The sequence below is a fragment of the Hyperolius riggenbachi genome, chromosome 6, assembly GCF_040937935.1.
Source record: "Hyperolius riggenbachi isolate aHypRig1 chromosome 6, aHypRig1.pri, whole genome shotgun sequence".
NCBI lineage: Eukaryota > Metazoa > Chordata > Amphibia > Anura > Hyperoliidae > Hyperolius > Hyperolius riggenbachi.
The window spans coordinates 346,143,511-346,166,321 of record NC_090651.1 but is presented as its reverse complement, the minus strand read 5'-3'; the positions used below and the strand labels follow the sequence as shown (position 1 = coordinate 346,166,321).

Below are 22,811 nucleotides of genomic sequence, written 5' to 3'. Positions count from 1 at the left end.
CACATTGTATTAGTCAAGTCAGTGCATACCTTTCACTTCGTCCTTCCCAATATGGGCAAAACAGGCAGAGGCAGGCCACCCGGCAGGTCTGTTCGAAGTCATGCTGTTTCGTGCGGCCCTGGACCAAAGTACGGTGTTCAGAAGGCGCGTGCCATCAACCCCCAAGATTGTCAGGACGTAGTTGACTATTTAACATAGAACACCTCATCTTCCTCAGCTTCCGCACGGAACCGTGACATATCTTCCTCCTCCTGCTCTGATTCTGGCACCCCACTTAACACTCAGTCGGCTACCACCACCAAAGTGCCATCACCCAGGGCTCAGCTGTATGGAAATTTTTTTGTGTGTGTCTGCCTCAGATGAGAGCAATGCCATCTGTACTCTCTGCCACCAAAAATTGAGCCGTGGAAAGACCAAGACCCGCGTAGGGACAACTTCCTTAGGAAGGCACATGACAAAGCACAAACTGCATTGGGATGACCACCTGAGGAAAAGGAGCACACAAAAGCAAAGCCACACACCACAGTGGAAGATACCAGGCCACAATTATTTCTTACAAAAGGTGATGCCCAAACCCAAACTGAAAGGCAAGTGGTGTCATCTCTGGCACACAGCGTTGGGTCAAGGGTCCATCTGACTACGTGGTCTGCAAAGCACGGTCAGACCTGCCCGAAGACTAAGTCAGTCCTCACACACAGCATCTCTGCCTGCTTGCCATACGACTGGCTGCCTGCCCCAAGACTAAGTTGGTCCCCACACAGCATCTCTGCCTGCAGGCCGCTTGACTGCCTTCTCTGCCACCACCAACAGGGTCCAGGATTTCAGGCGGATTCCTGAATTTTTAAGGCCACTGCTAGCAGTGGCCGCTATAGTAATTTTTGTAGTGCGTGTACATGCGTGCCTAATTTTTCTGGCTGCACTGCAGCTGCAACAACAAAACAAAAGACATGTACATGTGTCAATTCCCCTTCATGATCGTGACCTTGCCGCAGTAAAGGGGCTTGCTTATCACAATGATGCAAGGACCGCCGGCTATATGAGTGTCTCGGGGGGGGGGGGGGGGTGGATGCACACTCAAGACCAAATTCGATCAGCTGGACGGTCACTGTTCTGTTATTGAGCTATCTCAGCCCGGCGACCATATGGGTTGGAAAGCCGCCATCACCTGAACTCTCATCATGGTGCACACCAGTCCAGCACGGCCAACACTACACAAACAGCTGTGTGCGGTGCGTTACACAGTGAGTTTGGTCTGTCAGTGTGAAGCAGTACACTAATTACACTACCTGATCGATGTATAAACATGCAAGATGTTTTAAAGCACTTTAGGCCTCCAATTAAGCATGCAATGTGATTTCTGCCCTTAAAACGCTGCTGTGCGTCAAATCCAGATTTTAGATGTTAGACCTCTTGAAACATCTTTTCCATCACTTTTGTGGCCAGCTTATAAATAAGAAAATGCAGGAGTGTAGGGTGATAAAAGAACACCCCGGAGCGAAAAAAGGACAGAGACAACGGGAGCCCAAATGGTGCAGTATGTCACAACAATGGTAAAATGGTGAAGATGTAAATTGTGGTACTCACAAAGGAAGGGTGCAGATGGGCAGCCAACCACTGCAGGCAGGTGGAGATGCACAAACCCGACTCCACTTGATGGTCCAGTTGGGCTGGATGCTATCGCTCTCTTTGTAAAAAACTCTAGATGGATATGGTTGTGGTGAAAACACTCCTGACCAAATAGAACACACCTCCAGAAGGAGGGTGGGTAACACAAAGGGGAAAAGAGGCACCCAAGGTGTGATAAAATTGAGTTAAAAACAACTAAAAGGAAAAAAATGTGAGGTCGCTTACCTCAATAAAGACAAAATTCATATAATAAACAATGAGCTGTAATTTGCACTGGTCTGTGCCAACTTCCTCAGGTCAAATACAGTGTAAATTTAATAATAAGCCTAAATAGAAGGGGCCTACTGCTTAGGCTTATTACTACTATGGCACTGTATTTGGCCTGAAGAAGTGGGCACAGACCCTCGAAATGCGTTTCCAGTGCAAATTAAAGTTAGTTGTTTATTATTATACGAATTTGTCTTCATTGAGGCAAGCCACCTCAAATTTTTTTTTTTTACATTTTAGTTGTTTTTAACTCAATTTTATCATTCTATGGGTGCCTCTTTTACCCTTTGTGTAAATAAGAAAATTTCAGTCACTGGTGCCAGGATCATTGTTTAAATAAAGAACTTATAATCCTTTACCAGTGGTTTGATGCCTCAGGTAAGCCTTCATCTAAACTTTTTTTTATTATTATTATTTTTTATTATTTATTTATTTTTATTTTTGGGGGAGGGGGGGGAGACTGCGGGGATTTGAAGGATCCTCTTCGGGGTCAAATCTTATTTCCCAGTTTAAATCTCCACTCCCGAAGTTCTTCTTGGGGGTTTGGGGGCTTTATGTGTAGAGGTTTTTGGAAGCGTACCTATGTACGCGTCGCCAGTAAGTTAGGCGCAGGGCAAGCCAAATGATGGCTCTCCCTGCTGCCGCAAAACTCTCCTGTGACATTAAATACTATTCCCCCTCTGAGTTGTCGATACTCAGAAGGAGATGTAAGAACTCTTCCCAATAAATCTTTTCAAGACCTGAGTGAGGATGGGTTGTCCTTGCCTTCCCAACACTGTGGTTGCTGGTTGTGCAGCCCACACTTGTAAGTAGTTTTTTACCAGAACTTACACACCTGGTTACACCATAAGGGACTCCTTTGTCTTTTTTGTGCTTTTGTCTTCTGAAAGGTCTTGGAACCATACAAGACATTTCCTTCTCCTCTTTCTATGATGGTGTGATGGAGAACTGCCCAGGTCCTTCTGCAGAAAATCAACCCTGAAAACATAACACTTCCACTTTTTTCTTTACAGTTGGTATGAGGGTCTTTTCCTGGAATGCTGTATTTGGTTTACATCAAACATGTTGTGTTCTGGACCCAGGTCTTTATCTATGTTTTTTCAGGCAAGACTTTTTCTTTTGGAGGGGGGGGGGGGGGGGGAGCTAGTTCAGAGGAACTGAAGATCACAACCCAGACACAACATTCTGTGCAAGGGTAGAAGACCAATAAGAGAACTGGAGAGTTGGTTGCTACTTTATTTGGATAATAGTCATTGTACTGTGTAAATTTCAGAGTTCACTCAGAAGCCTGAAATTGTTGTTCTTGGGGAGATGGTGTCCAACAAGGTGGTGACTCTCACCTGTTCCCTTCCTGGAAGCTGTTCAGAGATGAAGCTTGGTTTCAAATGGTGGAAGAATACTTCAGATGTTGTTGGAACAGAACCCTCTCTGACACTCACTCTTGGCCAGCTTGAGCATCAGGCGTCTATAACCTGTGAGGTGTCCTTGCCAAATGTGACCAACTCTACTAGAAAAACCATTGTTCTGGATGTTCAGTGTAAGTAAACCATTATAGCTTATTTTCGGCTAATATAACTTCATAAGTGAGCACAAAACTGTGCCTTGACAGATTAATAGGGATAAAGGATGCAAGCGTTAACAAAGTAATCCTACGTCAAAAAGTATTCCGTCAACCTGTAACTTGTGCTGACCACTTCCAATGCCATATACCGTAACCCTGAGCTGCCCTTTCTTTAACCCAGATTTTGTCTGTTCTTCTGTCAAAAACATCTTAGATCCCTTATTAACTTCTACCCCATGCCCATGGTAGTTTGAACTTTAACCTTTTACCTAACAATACATTTTCTTCCTATTTTCCCCCTCTCGTTATTTTACAAAGTTTTGCATAAGTTGTCACCTCCATACATTTCCTCATTAAGCTCCAGATACCATCCCACCTGGAACCTTTGCTCTTTCTAGGAGACTCTCTTGTCCTCTAGCTTGGTCACCGCCTCTCATTCCCTTCCACTCCTGCAAACAGGACTTCTCAGGAGCATCACTTCTCATTTGGAATTTTCTCCCACAGCCTGACCATCATGTTCAACCATTTTTCTTTTGCATTTTTTAAATAGATTTTCACAAAAACTTTAAGGTCTTTTTGCAAAATTATTTTTTTTACTTGTTCCCACTATTCCCCTTAACATAGGTAGCAATTGATTGGTGATAGCATGTATGAGGGCTTTGTTATTAAGTGCTAAAGTCTGCAAGAAATTACACAAAAATTACATGAATTTGCGAAATAAAAGTAACCTATTACTGTTATAAGCAAATTTAATTACAATCTTTCCTAAAATTTGGCATTGCAATTTTGCATCTTAATTGGGAATTACGAAGCAAAATTATGATTATGGAAATCTGTGCTCTTCACTATTCCCTAATATTTGTTTTGTACTATGTGCAGCGCTATGGAAGATGTAGACACTATATAAAAAATAATAATATTAGACGGTTCTTTGGATTCCCTCCATCGCAAAATTAAGTTTGACGACTGGATGTGCTGCTGTTACCTGTTTTGCCTGGCTCTGCTTCAAGCTACTACCTATTTATGCAAATGATTATCCTACTACGTATGTACTATAGTGATGATCGTACTTTGTACTTTGTACTGGTTGAACTCGATGGACGTATGTCTTTTTTCAACCAAAATAACTATGTAACTATGTAAATTCATAATTTGCTAATTAGGATTACGCAAAATGCCACATACATTTTTACAGCTACGCCTATACATAATTATGATTTGAGCATTCAATTGCTTTTGTGTAATCCATTCATAATTTTGTGTAATTTTCACAGAATTTTGTGCTGTCTTTAGCGGTTAATAGCAAAGCCCCTATACATGCTATCATCCCCAAAAATTGCTACGCATGTTAAAGAGGAGCTGTCATACTATCTCAGAAAAAAAACAACACATAAGTAGATAGATACTTACTCTACTTACATACCATATGTATTTCACTGTCCACATTTTGATTTTAGGTATTTATCTACAGTAAAAAAAAGAGAACATCTTTCTTAGCATTTCCCATTTTAATTGTGGCTATTTTGAGGCCAATCCTGATGTCATTTCCTCCCTTTCTCTCCTCTGCCTGATTGTGTATGCATTTCCCACCCTCCACTATAGAAAGTGCATTGTCTCAGCATGAGAAATATTGGCCAATCAGAGAGGAATAGAGGTGTGTGTGTGGGAAAATAGGAGGGGAAGAGGCTTCAGCCAATCAGGCTGCATTAGTTAAGTCTGAGGGGAAAGTAGAGAAGCAAGAAAGGACATCCCAGCATGCCCTGCAAGTTCCTTTGTTTAGCAATGCACCAAATAAGAGTCAGGTAATTTGTGGAATGATCATTTATCAACAAGAAAAGTAATAGTGATTTTAGCTTTTGGATTGCCTGTTTAGCATCCTTATTACTTGTTTACCAGATCAAAATAAAGAATTGGTTTTTGATTTTATGCCCGACAGTTACACTTTAAGGTGAATAGTGGGAACAAGTAAAAAAACTAAAAAAAAATGTTCAAAAATGTTTTTCCTTTGCATATTTAACCACTTAAGTCTATCTGGACGAATATATCTGTCCAGATAGACTGTGCAGCTCCTGCTGCCTGAGGCGCGCGCTCCCGCCGCCTACCGTTAGCCCCACGATCAGTGAATGGGAATATAGACTTTTTTGACTGCATATAGTAAACTGCACCCACATACATTTTTTAATAAATTACATCTTATTACATTTAAAATCAGCTGTTATCCTCCCACACCAAAATGTACCCAATACACTTTTTTTATAAAAAAAATAAAAAAATTACAATAAAAAAACAACAACATAAATAGTTACCTAAGGGTCTGAACTTTTTAAATATGCAAGAGAGTATATTATTATATATTTTTTAAAATTATAAGCTTGTAAATAATGATGGACGCAAATTGCAAAAAATGCACCTTTATTTCTAAATAAAATATGGGCGCCATAAATTGTGATAGGGACATAATTTAAATGGTGTAATAACCGGGACAGATGGGCAAATAAAATACATGGGTTTTAATTACCGTAGCATGTATTAATTTCAAAGGGCCAAAAATGGAGAAATAATTATTTTTTTTTTCATTTCTTTCTTAATCTTCCTGTTAAAATGGATTTAGAAAAAAAATATTCTTAGCAAAATGTATCACCCAAAGAAAGTCTAATTAGTGGCAGAAAAAAACAAGATATAGATCAATTCATTGTGATAATTAGTGATAAAGTTATTGGCGAATGAATTGGAGGTGAACAACACTGTAGGCTGAAGTGGTTAAATCGTTTTTCTCAAAAACTACAAAGTCTTTTTGAAAAGTTTTTTTTTTGCGTTATTCCCACTACTCCCTTTAATATACATAGCAATTTTGGTGACAATATCATGTATGGGGGCATTGCTATTAACCACTAAAATTGTCACAAACTTATGTGAAAATTCAGCAAAATTGTGAAATTACAGTTCCTAATTTACATTTACAGCAAAATTATGATTTTACTTGAAATTTTGCATTTTGATTTTGAATTGTAATTGCAAATTACGATGTGAAATTATGATAATGCTAAATCTCTGCTCATCACTACTGCCTCAGCTGTACAATATATATTATACCCAGTATTGCACCATTATATTTTGTCTAGATATGAACATCGTATCTTATTTTATAACACTGATACAAACCTGTATCCAGTCTTGTATAGAATCCTCTGTAATGTGCTTATTTACTTGCTGAATATCTATATGCATAAAACTTTGCATACTATTTGCATACTAATGGAAAGTTCTTCAATATATATAATGAATGACCAAGAATAAGTCTATACCTGATATAATGTAAATCAGAGAGAGGAAAGAATTTACGAGTAAACACTGACTAAGTCATTTATACATAATTTTTGTAAAAATTACGCACTTTTGTTTATTTAATTATTTTAACCGGAGTTCCTCTTTAATCTATTTTGTTTCAGATGCTCCAACAATCACTTTCAAAACCATTATCGATCCTCCAGGTAAAGTAAACTGCATATGATTCCGGTTTGTAACTTAACTCTGAAATATCTCATTTTTTTTTATAATAGAACCCCGTGGTTTTGGATCCATCTGAAAATGGCGCCTGCGAATAATGGCGCACGGTGTTGCTGCTAATCTGTTTGACGCTTATCGCTATTTAACGTTAAAGCCTTATCGTTATTTAGCTCTGTTTATTTAATTGAAAATTAGCGCTAACACACAGAACCTTCTCTGTACCTATCCCTAACCCCTAGACCCCACCCTGGTGGTGCCTAACCACCCCCCTGGTGGTGCCTAACCCTAACCACCCCCCTGGAGGTGCCTAACCCTAACCAGCCCTGGTGGTGCCTAACCCTAACCACCACCCTGGTGGTGCCTAACCCTAACCACCCCCCTGGTGGTGCCTAACTCTAAGACCCCCCTAGTGGTGCCTAACCCTACCCACCCCCCTGGAGGTGCCTAACCCTAAGCACCTCCCTGGTGGTGCCTAACCCTAAGACCTCCCTGGCGGTGCCTAACCCTAAATCTCCCCTGGTGGTGCCTAACCCTAACCACCCCCCTGGTGGTGCCTAACCCTAACCACCCCCCTGGTGGTGCCTAACCCTAACCACCCCCCTAGTGGTGCCTAACTCTAAGACCCCCCTAGTGGTGCCTAACCCTACCCACCCCCCTGGAGGTGCCTAACCCTAAGCACCTCCCTGGTGGTGCCTAACCCTAAGACCTCCCTGGTGGTGCCTAACCCTAAATCTCCCCTGGTGATGCCTAACCCTAGCCTTGACAGTGGTACATTAAATCCATTCACCGTTTTGCAGTTAAATAAGTCTGCAGTTTTGCTTATGTAGGTTAGCTATTGATAAATAATGTTACTGTGCACAATAATGTCTGCTGTTTGGCATATGAACGGTACCATTGATAAATAACGTTACTGTGTGCCGTTTTTCTTCTTTTTTCCCTATGCGCCATTATTATGCAGTACAGCGGAGATTGTTACCTAATCCCTTGAGTGATATTGCAGGGCCGTACAGATACATCACTATCCTGCAGGCTAGCGACATGTTTTGTTCTTATGTTAGGAGGGCGGAGGACCAACGGAGTGGTGCACGATTGAGGTGTCAGCAGGCATCGAGAGCCTCTATACATACGGTAGATTCTAAGCAATGGCAGTTGTTACCTTGTACGAGGCTTAATGTGGATCCGAGATAAACTTTTACTCATTGCATAATTGTGTGCCTTACATATTTTATAGGGCATTCCTCAAGCCAAATAGTTTTTTTGTTTTGTTTTAATACATCATTCCCCATAAACTAAACAAGTCTCACCCACAGGTTCTCCAGAGTGCCTTGGCACTCTGAGCTTTAGTCGACAGGGCTTATGGGAGCTCAGTTTAAGTAGGAGGATGAAGAGGCTACTAGCAAGAGATTTCAGAGGCAGAGGGGAGGAGGAGAGGGGAGTGAAGATTTCACAGGCTGAGGGCTGGAGATGCACAGCAGCTTGCCAGTGTGTACTGTGGCAAACAGAACATGACCGCTCTCATTGTATCACAGGAATAAATAATCATAAACTGTTGAAGTTGTTTGCAGCTAGATTTGCTGTGTAAACTATCTAAACTTTAGATAAGATATATAGACAAGTTACTTGTTATAGTTAGTTTTTCATCTCGGTTCCGCTTTAAGACGGAAAAGCTGGTGGTTAAGCTGACTGACTTTCACAACTTAACCCTTCCATTAAAACCATCCCTTACATTTTGTTTTACTGGTTAAGGCTGTTGCCTTGCATGCAGGATTTGAGTATGTAAACACAGTAAGGAGTCTGTGGGCGAGGCTTCCTAGTGATCCTGGTTACCAGTGGAGAGTGCCCTCAGTGGCTGCAGCCCTGAAGCGCTTTGAGTCTGCCAGGAGAAAAAAACTATATACATGTTCTGTGTTCTGTCTTTAATTCTGTTTTCTCTCTACATTCCTCTAGAAAACACATTAACAAACCACAAAGCAACACTGCAGGAGGGCGAGGCTGTGATTCTGAACTGCTCTGTAGACAGTAACCCACCATCTCTTATCACCTGGAAAAAGGGTGAAAACACAGTGGTCAGCTGTATGAGTGGACATTTTCTGGTGCTGCATCTACTGCATGTAACATCTAGTGATTCAGGGACATACAGCTGCTCAGCACAGAACAAGCATGGAGACATGAGGGACTTTGTTGACATTGAAGTGCAGTGTAAGTATTCCTGTCACCTACACACAATTTCAGGGCAGGTCATTTCTGGCTTTTTGGTGGCTTAGACATGACTGTCACTCTTCACAGCCCGATCTCTCCTTTCCTAACAATGCTATTGTTGTCAAAATAAGTTACTGTATACCATAAAGGATCTAATAATAGCCACACAGTAATTTGAACTGCACAGATTTAAACAGACTCAAACCACCTGGGCTTCCAGGCAATCACTCGTTTTCCCTTAGATCAGTCCCAATCTCTAACACGCTTCTTCACCTATAGCCCAGCCCCCGTCTGAATGGTAGACTAAGTATATCTACTCGACTTTGGTTGCTCCCTGGACTTGTGTATGCAAGATATAGTATTCTAAGGCAAAGGGAACTAATGAACAACCCAAAAGCTAAACAGAGTACAGGACCCAGGCCAAGGGGCGATACCAAAGGGCAGACACAGTGGTGTATCTAGAAGGGTGTGGGTATGGCTCTTGCCATGGGTGTCATGCCTGCCCCCGTACTGTTCCACCATGCCTGCCCTGGTGCCTCCCCCTCCGACCTCAGATCAGCGGTTACCCAAGAGAGAGAGAGGGCGCACAGTGACCACGGACATGGAGCACTTCAGATGCAGAAGTGACATCATTGGTCACCTCCCACATGTGAAGTGTGTTGCATGGGTACTGTCATCTTCTCTCCCTCTTTTTAGTTGCTGGTGATCTGAGGTCTATGAGTAATGGAGAGCCCATTGACACCAATGCAATGCCCTAATGGGGGTATGGAGGGGAGCTAACTATACTAAGAGGAGCTTAGGGGGAAAGGGGGGATTGGGGACTCCTTACACTACCTACACCGGTGATGGGTACTTATACTGGGCACCTCTGGCTACTATACTGGGGAGGATACCTCTGGATACCTATACTGGAGCGAGACCTCTGTCCTAACATTGGGGTACATAATACTCGGGGGCACATCTGGCAACCTATTAGTATTAGTGGGGTGGGGTGGGGTGCAATTTCAGTGTTTGCCATGGGTGCTATATTGCCCACATATGCCCCTGGGAAGATGTTTGTCAATCTCAAAGTCAGGGACAAGCCAGAGGTCAAACACGAGTGATCAAATGGCCAAGAGGAAGAACCTAGGGATGAGAGAGGAGCGTAGTCATAATAGCAGAGGTCAAGACAGGCTGCAAGCGAATATGTAGTCAAGGGTCAAGCAGAGTAATGGAGCTCACACAGGAAGAGACCTTTATATGAGCAGCAACCGAGAAAAATTAATTGAATAAGGACTGTTATTTTTTTATCTCATGAATTAACTCTCCTTAGTTGAGGTGAAAATTAAGAAAGGTGGGATAATTCATGAGATAAGTTTTGCGAATTAACCACGGTATGGGTAATGAAGGATGAATGAAAAAACTTTTTTTCTAGTCTCAAAACAGACACTTAATTACTGATTTGGTCTCTTAGATTCAATCGATTCCAGAAAAAGTGATTGTACGAATGTTGTGATACTGGTGGTCGGGAGCATCTTCATCCTCTCCCTCATCACCCTGATGATCTTCTGCTTCATGCAGAGACACATGCGGAGGCAGCAGCAAGGTACGTGATGAGACTTAGGGGTTGGTTTACTAAGGCGTGGAGAACATTGGAGAACATTGGAAAACATGGGAACCAATAAACCTGCAGTACCGAGCAAGTATGCAAGGCTGAGCTGGGCCATATCAACATTCTATGACATTGCTGACAGGTTAGCATATCCATCAGGGTCAGATCTTCTATAAGGCAATGTGAACCATGGGCTTGGAGCAAACAACAGAGAGGGATACAGATTACCCAGCAAGCTCATGGTGAACCAGGACTTCTAGAAGGTGAGAGCTTGAGAGGCAATCTGTGTTATACTGCACAGGGCTTGGTTAAATCCTCTGCTGGCATGGCAGGCAGGGAGCACACTCATTAGAATCAAATCCTTTTTGTCCAGAGCATAAAATGCATGCAACGTTTTATAATGTAAGACTAGGTTCACAGTGGGTATTACTATCCCTGTAATAGCAAAACCTTAACAGAGTGGAAAGGCCATCGCCACACATTATCCATTCATTGCATTGCGTGGAATAAAGTATACAGTCAATGAAAAGTATGTTTCACTGTAATGATTACCATGTCTGTTTCATGGTAAAGCACTGCTTGCACTTTGAGAGTCACATAGCAGTTACATTGCGGTGTGATGTTCCGTGTTACGATGCATCCGAAATACTTTACTGCAATGCCCCACTGCAAACATAGCATAAGGCTTGGTTTCCCATTTGCTACTTCGGGGTGCCGCACAGCTCTCCCTGTGCTCACCAGAGGCAGCATGACTGCCATTATGTATCGAGATGAGATCCTCAGACCCCTTGTGAGAACATATGCTGGTGCGGTTGGCCCTGGGTTCCTCCTAATGGAAGACAATGTAGACCTCATGTGGCTGGAGTGTGTCAGCAGTTCCTGCAAGATGAAGGCATTGATGCTATGGATTGGCACGCCCATTCCCCAGACCTGAATCCAATTGAACACATCTCGGACCTGGGACCTCATGTCTCGTTCCATCCACCAATGCCACATTACACCATAGACTGTCCAGGAGCTGGTGGATGCTTTAGTCCAGTTCTGGGAGGAGATCCCCCAAGAGACCATCTGCAACCTCATCAGGAGCATGCCCAGGCATTGTAGGGAGGTCATACAGGCACGTGGAGGCCACACACACTACTGAGCCTCATTTTGTCTTGTTTTAACAACATTGCATCAAAGTTGGATCAACCTGTAGTGTTTTTTTTCCACTTTATTTTGAGTGTGACTCCAAATCCAAACCACTGTGGGTTGATATATTTGACTTCCATTGATAATTTTTGTGTGATTCTGTTGTCAGCACTTCAACTATGTAAATAACTGAGTATTTCATAAGAATATTTCTTTCATTCAGATTTAGGATATATATATATATATATATATATATATATATATATATATATATATATATATATATATATATATATATATATATATATATATATATATATATATACAGAGAGGCTGCAGCACACAGCAGGAAAACAGTGACAGGGGCTCTTAGTTACGCTTTAACGTGTTTAAGCTCACCAACTGCACCAAAGTGTCCCCAATCTGGTGAGTCCTACTCTAACCAGGCAAAAATGCTAGTTTTTATCAGCGTTCTAGTGGGAACCATGTCAAAAGCCCAAGGATCAACTAAATGGGAGAAATGAAATTAAAAACACCTCACCTTCTACTAGCTACTACTAACTGAACTATGAGCTCCGCTCAATTATATGCTTAACTGTGCAAGAGGTGGGCGTGGTTATGCACGCTCACAGGGGAAAATAATATATATCAGGGGATGAGCAGCACAAACTGGCATTCAAAACAGATGCAGCGAATTAAGGAAGTTAACTTCCAAAACAGTTTGCACACTGTTCAGTACTAGACTCTTCCACCTTATTGTGGGGTCTTGTCACTGCATCGGCTAATTATATTTATTGACTGTCTTATTGAAGCATCAGCAGGTTCAGTATCATTTTGTGGCATCGGCATGTTAAGACGCTCCCTCTATAGTTTTACTCCTGTCCTGGTGGAGTCTAGGTGGATTATCGTTAAGTCGTGATGGTTTCTAATAATCCACCTGTGCCCAAATAGACACATATTTGGTACAAATCAACACATACGGAAAACTCAACAATTCCTCTGAAACAGCTTCCAACATTTACACAGCCACTCCCATAGGATCAAATCTCACTTACACTCTGTTGTATACAGTAACATTTGTAAAGCGCTTTTCTCCCATAGGACTCACTAGAAAGTGCATAGATATGTCTCAGAACTAGAGATGTCGCGAACTGTTCGCCGGCGAACGGTTCCAGGCGAACTTCGGGGGTTCGCGTTCGCCTACCAAACGCAAACTTTCCCGGAAGTTCGATTCGCCCCATAAAGCTCTATTGAGCAAAACTTTGACTCTTTATATTACAGCCAGCAGACACATTATTGCTATACACACTGCTATCAATGCTGGAAGGCCCACCCCCCTCCCTCCTCCTCCTCCTCCTCCTCGTAAAGTCCTTATACTGCCTACACTAATTAGTTAAGGGACAGCTGCTACACACTCTGCTAGGGAGATTTTAATTAGCCTGTTTGTGGATTCCTCCCTCCTCCCCTTCTACCTGTTCCCTTCTCCCTCCTACCGGAGGGAGAAGGGTCTCATCTGCCAGGGAATTCCAGTATTTCATAAACCAGCTTATATACCATGATAGGGATTTGAACCCAGGCCTCAGTGTATGGTAGGCAACTAACATATCCATTGTACCACCAACACTACTAGCTGAAAGTAGCTGAAAGTAGCTGAAAGTAGCTGAAAGTAGCTGAAAGTAGCTAAAAGTAGCTGAAAGTAGCTGAAAGTAGCCTAGCATGTACCATTTATGCTTAATGCAAGAGAAAAATTAGACAAGACAAATAACATTTATATCACACTTTTCTCCTGGCAGACTCAAAGCACCAGAGCTGCAGCCACTAGGGCACACATGGCCTTGTATTTTGTGTTCAACAGTTGTCAAGAGAAAAATTAGACAAGATAGCAGTGTTAGGAAGACTTGCCTAAGGTCTCCAACTGAATAGGTGCTGGCTTACTGAACAGACAGAGACGAGATTCGAACTCTGGTCTCCTGTGTCAGAGGCAGAGCCATTCACCATTACACCATGCAGCCACTGCTTACAGACATGTAGCCAGACACGGCCTTGTATTTTGTGTTCAACAGTTGTGCAAAGAGAACCTCAGATAGCCAGGTAGATTCTTATCCCTCTCTCTCTCTCTCTCTCACCAACACTACATGGAGAGAGAGAGAGAGAGAGAGAGAGAGAGAGAGAGAGAGAGAGAGAGAGAGAGAGAGAGAGAGAGAGAGAGAGATAAGAATCTACCTGGCTATCTGAGGTTCTCTTTGCACAACTGTTGAACACAAAATACAAGGCCATGTCTGGCTACATATCTGTAAGCAGTGGCTGCATGGTGTAATGGTGAATGGCTCTGCCTCTGACACAGGAGACCAGAGTTCGAATCTCGTCTCTGTCTGTTCAGTAAGCCAGCACCTATTCAGTAGGAGACCTTAGGCAAGTCTTCCTAACACTGCTATCTTGTCTAATTTTTCTCTTGACAACTGTTGAACACAAAATACAAGTCCATGTCTGGCTACATATCTGTGCTACTGCCTATATAGAGTGTGCCCTAGTGGCTGCAGCTCTGGTGCTTTGAGTCCGCCAGGAGAAAAGTGTGATATAAATGTTATTTGTCTTGTCTAATTTTTCTCTACTTTCAGCTACTTTCAGCTACTTTCAGCTACTTTCAGCTACTTTCAGCTAGTAGTGTTGGTGGTACAATGGATATGTTAGTTGCCTACCATACACTGAGGCCTGGGTTCAAATCCCTATCATGGTATATAAGCTGGTTTTTTAAATACTGAAATTCCCTGGCAGATGAGACCCTCCTCCCTCCAGTAGGAGGGAGGAGGGAGGAGGGAGAAGGCCAATTAAAATCTCCCTAGCAGAGTGTGTAGCAGCTGTCCCATAACTAATTAGTGTAGGCAGACAACTGAGTCAAATGGTATAAAGGACCTAGCTTGGAGGAGGGAGGGTGGGCGGGGCCTCCAGCAGTGATGTGTATTTCACTCAATCAGGTGTGCCTCCAGGTATTAGAGCTCTTGAAACATTTTTTCTAGCTGGTAGAATTTTTTCAAATTTTCAAAGTTCACCTCCCCATTGAAGTCTATTGCGGTTCGCGAACTTTTTCGCGAACCGAACCTTTCGCGGAAGTTTGCGAACAGGGTTCGCGAACCGAAAATCGGAGGTTCGCGACATCTCTATTTAGAACAATACAGTTGTTGCAGGCTGAAATGTGTTACAGAGGAAATAGGTGTTCATAAATGCCATGCTAAACAGGTGGCTTCTCAGTTTGGACATAAATGCTTCCAGGGATGGAGATCAGTGATGATCACATGATTCGCATTTTTGCTTATATTTAATTATGATTTGTAAATTTAATTGATTTCGTAATGAGTCGTAATTTTGCCTAAAATTTAGTGTGATTTTCGGGTAATTTTACGCCGGCTTTGGCAGTGAATAGCAAAGGCCCATACATGGTAGTGACACATATTAAAGAGAATCTGTACTCTAAATTTTTTACAGCAAAAAGCATACCATTCTATTCATTATGTTCTCCTGAGCCCCTCTGTGCTGTTTCTGCCACTCTCTGCTGCAAACATAGCTTGTAATTGCCAGTTTTAGGCAGTGTTTTTAAACAAACTAACCAGCTTGTGATAGGCTCACATAAGCAGAGTGTGTGAGTCATACAGAGTCTGCAGGGGGCCTGGAGGGGGTGTGTATCACTTCTATCCAATCACAAGCAGCCCTGCACATTCCACACATTCAAGCCTTAGCCGACAGAGCCGCTGAAGAAAACAGATTAGATCATATAACAGAGATAACACAGCCACTGTGCAATTAGGAAAGGCTGCAGTAAGCCAGACCACATTAGAACAGGCAAAGGAACTCACAGGATAGAAGAACTAAGGCTGAAAATTTTGTTACAGAGTCTCTTTCAAGGAGTCATCAGGCAATAATGAATGAATAATGAATAAGTGCTACTTACCTCTTCCAGCTCCAAGCTCCCAGCATGTCCCTCGCTGCAGCTCTCCCCACAGCCGATCGCCGCAGTTCGCTCCCGGTCCCCAGCGATGACGTCAAGACTCCAGGTCGGCCTGTACTGCGCCGGCACTGTCAATCACCAACACGTGGGCCGGAGCGGACTGCGCAGGAGCAGTAGTTCTGTGCCTGCGCAGTCCGCTCCGGCCCACGTGGCTGTGATTATTATTACATTTTCCCTGATGACTCCTTTAAGGAAAATAGTGGGTACAAGTCAAAAAAAGAATTTTCCAAAAAGTCCTTGTAGTTTTTGAGAAAATTGATTTTTAAAAATGCTAAGAAAAAGTGTTTTTTAAACGAATAATGTTTAGAAACCATTTTTCTTTGCATATTTAAAATCAATTTTCTCAAAAACTACAATGTCCTCTTGAAAAATTATTTTTTTTCTTGACTGGTACCCAATACTCTCCTTAACATATGTAGCGAAAAATTAATTGAAATGATGAAATATTACTATTATATACAAAATTAATTACAATTTTTCCCTGAAATTTTGCATTACGATACATAAATGCAATTTGTGATGCAAAATTTCAGCCCACTACTGATGGAAATCTCCTGATTGGGTGTGACCGGGAGTTCCAAAGTGTAGAAGCAGCATGACAGAAGGCTCTGTCTCCAAAATGTTTGAGATGGACTCTGGGGGTGACCAAGTTATTAGATCCTTTTGATCTAAGATTGTGATGGTTGTGACCCAGTTGCAGAAAGTCCTTCAGGTATCCAGGGCCCAGGTTGTGCAAGGATTTGAATGTCAGTAAGCCAATCTTAAACAGAATCCTCCAACTTATCGGTAGCCAGAGAAGTAAGCGAAGGGTTGGTGTTATGTGTTGTTATGATGTGTGGTGTTACGATGACTGACTTCTATTGCATTAATTGGCTGTTATATTATTTAGGTGATGAGAAGAAAGGAACTAAATGTGAAGAACAGAAAGACAACCTGGAGGTGTGTATCTGGTTTCCACCTAATCTCCATCCAATTTTCTTATTTTAATCGAACTTAACCTTTAATTCTTGTTTTTTTTTTTACTTTTTATAGGTGGATGAAAATCTGGATGAAAACATTTATGCCAATATGTGAAACTTGAATAAGGATGTTAAAGAGTCTATGTTAGTTTGCATCATTTTTTTTTTTATTTTTTTTTAGCCACAGAACTATGTACCTTTCGTATTAACCATTTATGCCTCTTTCAAAATGAGTCAGCGCTGGTCTATGTGAGACTGGCATCGATATTTAGTGTTTGAAGTCATTCATATAAATAGAAACATATAAACTTTCACATAAGCTCACAAGGGCAGGGCTCTCTCACCCTTTTGGGCCTGATTCACAAAGCGGTGCAAAGTGTTTGCACGCGAGTGAAAAGCCCTTTATCACGCCTAAAGTCTTTTAGGCGTGATAACTGAGTTATCACCGCTTTGTGAATCGAGCCCTTTGTGTCTTAGAATTTGTTACACATTTATTCATAATACTTTTATCACTGTAATGAACAATCCTGTATTTTGTACCAATTCTGTATTTCGTATATTGGTGTATACCATTGTCTGTAATATCTTGTACCCCGTGTCTGTTTCTTACTTTGTACAGTGCCACAGAATATGTTGGAGCTTTATAAATCAGTATATACTAATTAGAATATGGTTCTAAGTAGTTAAAAAGCAATACATATGGACATAAAGAGGAAATTCTGTATTTCCTCGGGCGTAAATCAAATAATGAAACACAAAATTTTGACTTATAGCCGGGATGTCGGGATGCCTCTCTCTCCCCCAATGCAGTGGAACGCACAGTATTCTCTTTTTCCCTCCTGCTCCTGGATAGAGATGTCCCCAACTGTTTGCTTGCGAACACTACATAGGGAATGACCTCGGGGTCACTTCCATGTGCGCAGACGCTTTCTGGCCTTGATCATGTGCCCGCAGCCGGGAGTTTTCTGCTTGACGTCTTGTGCATGCGCAATCGTGCGCAGGTGCACGATCAAGGATGCGCAGCCCCTGGGAAAGGGTGTGCGCAGTATTGAGGAAGCTTGCCAACACGGAAGTGACCCCAAGGTCATCCCCATGTAGTGTTCACAAGCGAACAGTTCGGGCCATCTCTACTCCTGGTCCTGGAACCATAGAGGCCCACAGTGAATATGTCACATGACATCAGGAGCCTACTTATACATGATGCTGACTTGTATTTGAGCCACACAAATTGGGTAAGCACCATCAAGGCAAATTACACAATATCTAAATAAATATAAGCTGTAAAGACATCTACATATCAACCATCAGCTGGTGTGCAGAAAGGATCAGTATCAACCAAAAAAAAAAAAAAAAAAAACAGAGAGAAGTAGATATTTGTAGCTGACTTGTATTTGACGATATATATATGTTATCTTGCAGTTGTTGGTAAAGAGGAAACACAAAAGTCAGGGCAAATACAAGAAGCATTAGTATCTTAGATACTCAAAAAAACAAAAAACAAAACCTGTACATTTCTTTAAAAGAAATGAAAAGTTTTGTGGGTAAAAAGAAAAAGATTCAACATTGATTTCACGCACTTCCAAAGGGCTAACCATGGCAAATGCAAATCAGGGATTGCATTTTACTTTCAGCACATTATTAAAATACAAGGGGCCTAACATTCATTTTTGCCCTATGTTCCACTTTACCTAAACCATCCCCGATTTCAGCAGACATAACAGGGCACTATTTCACTTTGCTGAGTTTTTACCAAGGGAGTATTGTTTCATCTTATCTACAATATACTTTAGTATTTGACATGTTAAAAAGTAGGCAAGAAATGTTATATCAAACTTTAACGAACTTGGAGCAATTTCTTTTGCATATATTTTGTATTCTCAAAGATGAAAAGAGAAATATCTCAAAGGTCTGTTTTTTGTTTTGTTTGTTTTTTCACTATTAAAGTTTATTAAAAAAAAAGATATATGAACAAGCATAGAAAAATACAATGGTACATATACATATATACCAAGTCAGTAGAGTATATTATATACAGTTACAGCCAGTAATGAGCTCCAGATGGGTTGGATGGCTTTCATTCGGATTTTATCCAGATAATTAGAGCAGCCGAGTGGGCAGGTGAGCAGGGGTTAAACTTACCCAGCTGCCGTTTACTTTAAGTCGGATGCACACATAACATAACACGAAATGCTGCATTTTATGTCATGTTTCATGTTATGTTGTGTACAGATTTTTGTGCTTTTTTTACTGCGTTTTTGGTGCGTTTTCGTTTTTTAACCGCAGATGCGTTTTTTAAGCATTTTGCGTGCGTTTTCTTTTGCGTTTTATGCAAATCACTAAGAAGACAACAGGATGCGGAAATACATCATAAAACTATTTTTGTTGACCAAAAATGCATAGAAAAACGCATGTAAAATGCATACCATTGCGTTTCCATTGACTTTCATTATGTGCGTTTTTGCTGCGTTCTTGATATGGGTTTTTTCCTGCGGCCCATAGACTTCCATTAGCGGCAAAAACGCAGAGTTTTCCGCAACTGTAGGGTTTCTGCTATGTGTGCACCTAGCCTGAATGCGTCCTACGGCCACGGCGTGCTTCACGCCACGCTCCAATTCGCGGTCACGTGACTACTACGCTTCCTTCACCCTACGCTCAACTCTCCGGTGATGTACATTTACATGTTCATCTAGTGACGAGGTTTTCGTTTGGTTTGTTTCATATATTTTTTTACTTCTTTGCATATCATACATAGGGCTCGATTCACAAAGCGGTGATAACCCAGTTATCACGCCTAAAAGACTTTAGGCGTGATAACCATTGCACCACGCTGGTGAAAATCCCCTTATCACGCCTAAACTCAGTTTAGGCGTGATAAGTTTAGGTGTGATAAGTTTAGGCGTGATAAGTTTAGGCGTGATAAGTTTAGATAAGTTTAGATCGCGCGCAAAGTCCTGCGCACAAAGCAGTGCCATTAACCTCTATGCGACGTTTCGCGCGCACCAGACTTTGCTAGCGCAAAACTTTTGATCAGCTGTGTACTGCGGTGCTAACCCAGATGGTGCTATAGTTATCACGCCTAAACTTATCACACCTAAACTTATCATGCCTAAACTGAGTTTAGGCATGATAAAGGGCTTTTCACCAGGGTGCTAACTGTTAGCACCGCTTTGTGAATCGAGCCCCTAAACTGAGTTTAGGTATGATAAGGGGCTTCTCACCAGCGTGCTAACTGTTACACTTTTACAAAGCGGTGCTAACCCAGTTAGAGACTTTAGGCATGATAACCATTGCACCACGCTGGTGAAAAGCCAGTTTAGGCGTGATAAGTTTAGGCATGATAAGTTTAGGCATGATAAGTTTAGGCATGATAAGTTTAGGCATGATAAGTTTAGATCGCGTGCAAAGTCCCTCACGCATAGCAGTGCCATTAAACTCTATGCAAAGTGCACCAGACTTTGCTAGCGCAAAACTTTTGATCAGCTGTGCACTGCGGTGCGAACCCAGTTGGTGCTTAAACTTATCACAGCTAAACTTATCACACCTAAACTTACCATGCCTTAACTGAGTTTACAAACAAACAAACACAGAACATTTATATCGCGCTTTTCTCCTGGCGGACTCAAAGCGCCAGAGCTGCAGCCACTAGGGCACGCTCTATAGGCAGTAGCAGTGTTAGGGAGACTGGCCCAAGGTCTCCTACTGAATAGGTGCTGGCTTACTGAACAGGCAGAGCCGAGATTCGAACCCTGGTCTCCTGTGTCAGAGGCAGAGCCCTTAACCATTTCACCAGCGTGCTAACTGTTAGCACCGCATTGTGAATCAGGCCCCTAGTCTGTAAATAGTGATGCATTATTATAAACATTTTGTGAAAAACTAAAAGTTTTAGTATTTGCATAAAATGTTTCTACTGCAACAGTTTGACATCGGGGAAATACCAGTTATCTAATTATCCCCCTAACCCCCTACTCCTTCCTCCCCAACCACTACTTTCCCAGCCAATGTAAAGCCATGCTTTCCTGCTAGAGGCCTGACAAAAACCAGCTAAAATGTAGTATATATGCTATACTTCATCATTTTGTATTATAATAAGCATCACTCTGGAAGTCCCCACATAGCATATATTCAGAGTGAGATGGTCTCTTGCTTCCCTTTTCATGCACGTTGTGAAATCACACCATAATCACACCCACTTCCACTATCTGCCTTAATTGTGTATCACACTTCTTAGCTATATTTCCTCAGGAAGCGCCGGTCGTGACTTCAGTAAACATACATTATCCCCATTAACTTTTTTCTTAGAGTAAACTTTCTATTTCTTGTAAACCGATGTAGCCAAGTGCTTTCTTGTGTGAACAGTGACTGTAAATTAGACTCTTTTCACAGCATTGATCAAGGCATTATAACTGAGTAACACATCTATCTTTAAAGTGTTAGTGTTTATGTTCTATAGTGTGGCCTGAGCCTTCTTTTACACTTGCATTGCAAGTGTACGTTGCGTTACCCTGTTTTACTGCAGAGTAATGTCATGCCAATGTAAGTGAATACGGCCACTCACTTATGGCGCTGGGTTGCTAAATTCTGAAGCACAGCCTGCAATGTGTTGCCACAAGCAGTGAGATTAACGCATGTGCTTGGGTTAACAAAAGTCTATGGGCGATGCAATACATGCAGGGGAGGACTGGCCCAGGGGGACGGGGGGCAACTGCCCCCCGGGCCGCCCGAATCTTAAGTAATTAGGGCCAGCCGCAGACATACCACAGGTGACAAGTTCGCAGTGGGGATCGCAACCTCGCGCGATATTTCCCGGCAAGTTGAAGTATCCAATCAGAGAAGGGGCTGAGGCGGCCGGCCGTGGTGTGCCCTTGTGCGTGGCTGCGCCTGCGGTGGATGTGAGCGGCACAAGGACACAAATAGCTTAGGTCCTCTCCGGCCCAGTGGGTTGACCATGCTTGACTCCGCCCCCCGCCTTAAGCCATTGCCGCCCGCAACGTGCTGCTGTGCCTGCGGTGTCATCGGAGTGAGCTGTCTCACTCTTCAGCTTTCTGTGCTGGGGGGGCTGGGGGCCTGGAGCTGTGGCTACGAGTGGCTGGCTGGAGGAGTCGGGCACAGTCCTCCCCTGTGCTGCTGTGCCTGAGGTGTCGTCGGAGTGAGCTGTCTCACTCTTCAGCTTTCTGTGCTGGGGGGGCTGGGGGCCTGGAGCTGCGGCTACGAGTGACTGGCTGGCTGTCCTGGCTGGAGGAGTCGGACACTCTGGGGGCTGGGAGTCGGAGATGCCACCAATAGCTGCTTGCTGCTGTGGAGGAGGAGGAGGTGTAGGACTGAGGAGACAGGAGGATAGAGGAGGTCGGGTCCAGGTCGCCAGAGGAGAAGGTGGTTTTTATAAATTTTGTTTCTGTACTTCTTCTCCCTTCTTGTCACTGAGTTACTCACACTTTGCTGCCTGCCTGCTACTGCTGTCAAATTAAATTCTCTGCCCAGGCCAGTGCCCTCTGAGTTTTTTTTGTGTGTGATAATCATCCCCATTCTGACCCTGGCCTGAGGGGGAACGTTTTTTTCTTCTTGTGGTGTGATTGGCGGCAGGGGAGGGGGGAGGCAGGCAGTTAGGCACTGTCAAACAGGTAGTTGGAGGGGGGGGGGGGTAGGTGTCAGACAAGTAGTTTGTATGGTGGGTGGGCAGGAGTGGGGTTAGGCATCACCAGGTAGGTAGGTTTGTGTGTGTGTGTGTGTGGGGGGGGGTTGTTTAAAGGAGTTATCAGGCATTTTTAATGAAATAAGTGCTACTTACCCGGGGCTTCCTCCAGCCCCACGCTCCCAGCATGTCCCTCGCCGCAGCTCTGCAGTCAGCCATTCGCTGCCGCTGCCTCCCAGTCCTCGGCGATGGCACCAGTCCAACCTGGATGTCGGCCTGTACTGCGCCTGTGCAAGCAGCACTGTCAATCACCGCCACGTGGACCGGAGTGTACTGCG

General features: G+C 42.8%; 1 protein-coding gene across 1 annotated transcript in view; it reads left to right on the top strand.

The window, feature by feature from the left end:
- Positions 1–16,981, top strand: part of LOC137522240 (sialic acid-binding Ig-like lectin 12) — a 134,528-nt gene extending 117,547 nt beyond the window's left edge. The window contains exons 9-13 of the mRNA XM_068242272.1: positions 6,904–6,945; positions 8,909–9,160; positions 10,614–10,745; positions 16,775–16,824; positions 16,918–16,981. Coding sequence (XP_068098373.1) covers positions 6,904–6,945; positions 8,909–9,160; positions 10,614–10,745; positions 16,775–16,824; positions 16,918–16,959 — 518 coding nt within the window. The 3' untranslated portion in view covers positions 16,960–16,981. The remainder of the gene's footprint in view (positions 1–6,903; positions 6,946–8,908; positions 9,161–10,613; positions 10,746–16,774; positions 16,825–16,917) is intronic.
- Positions 16,982–22,811: the final 5,830 nt, after the last annotated feature.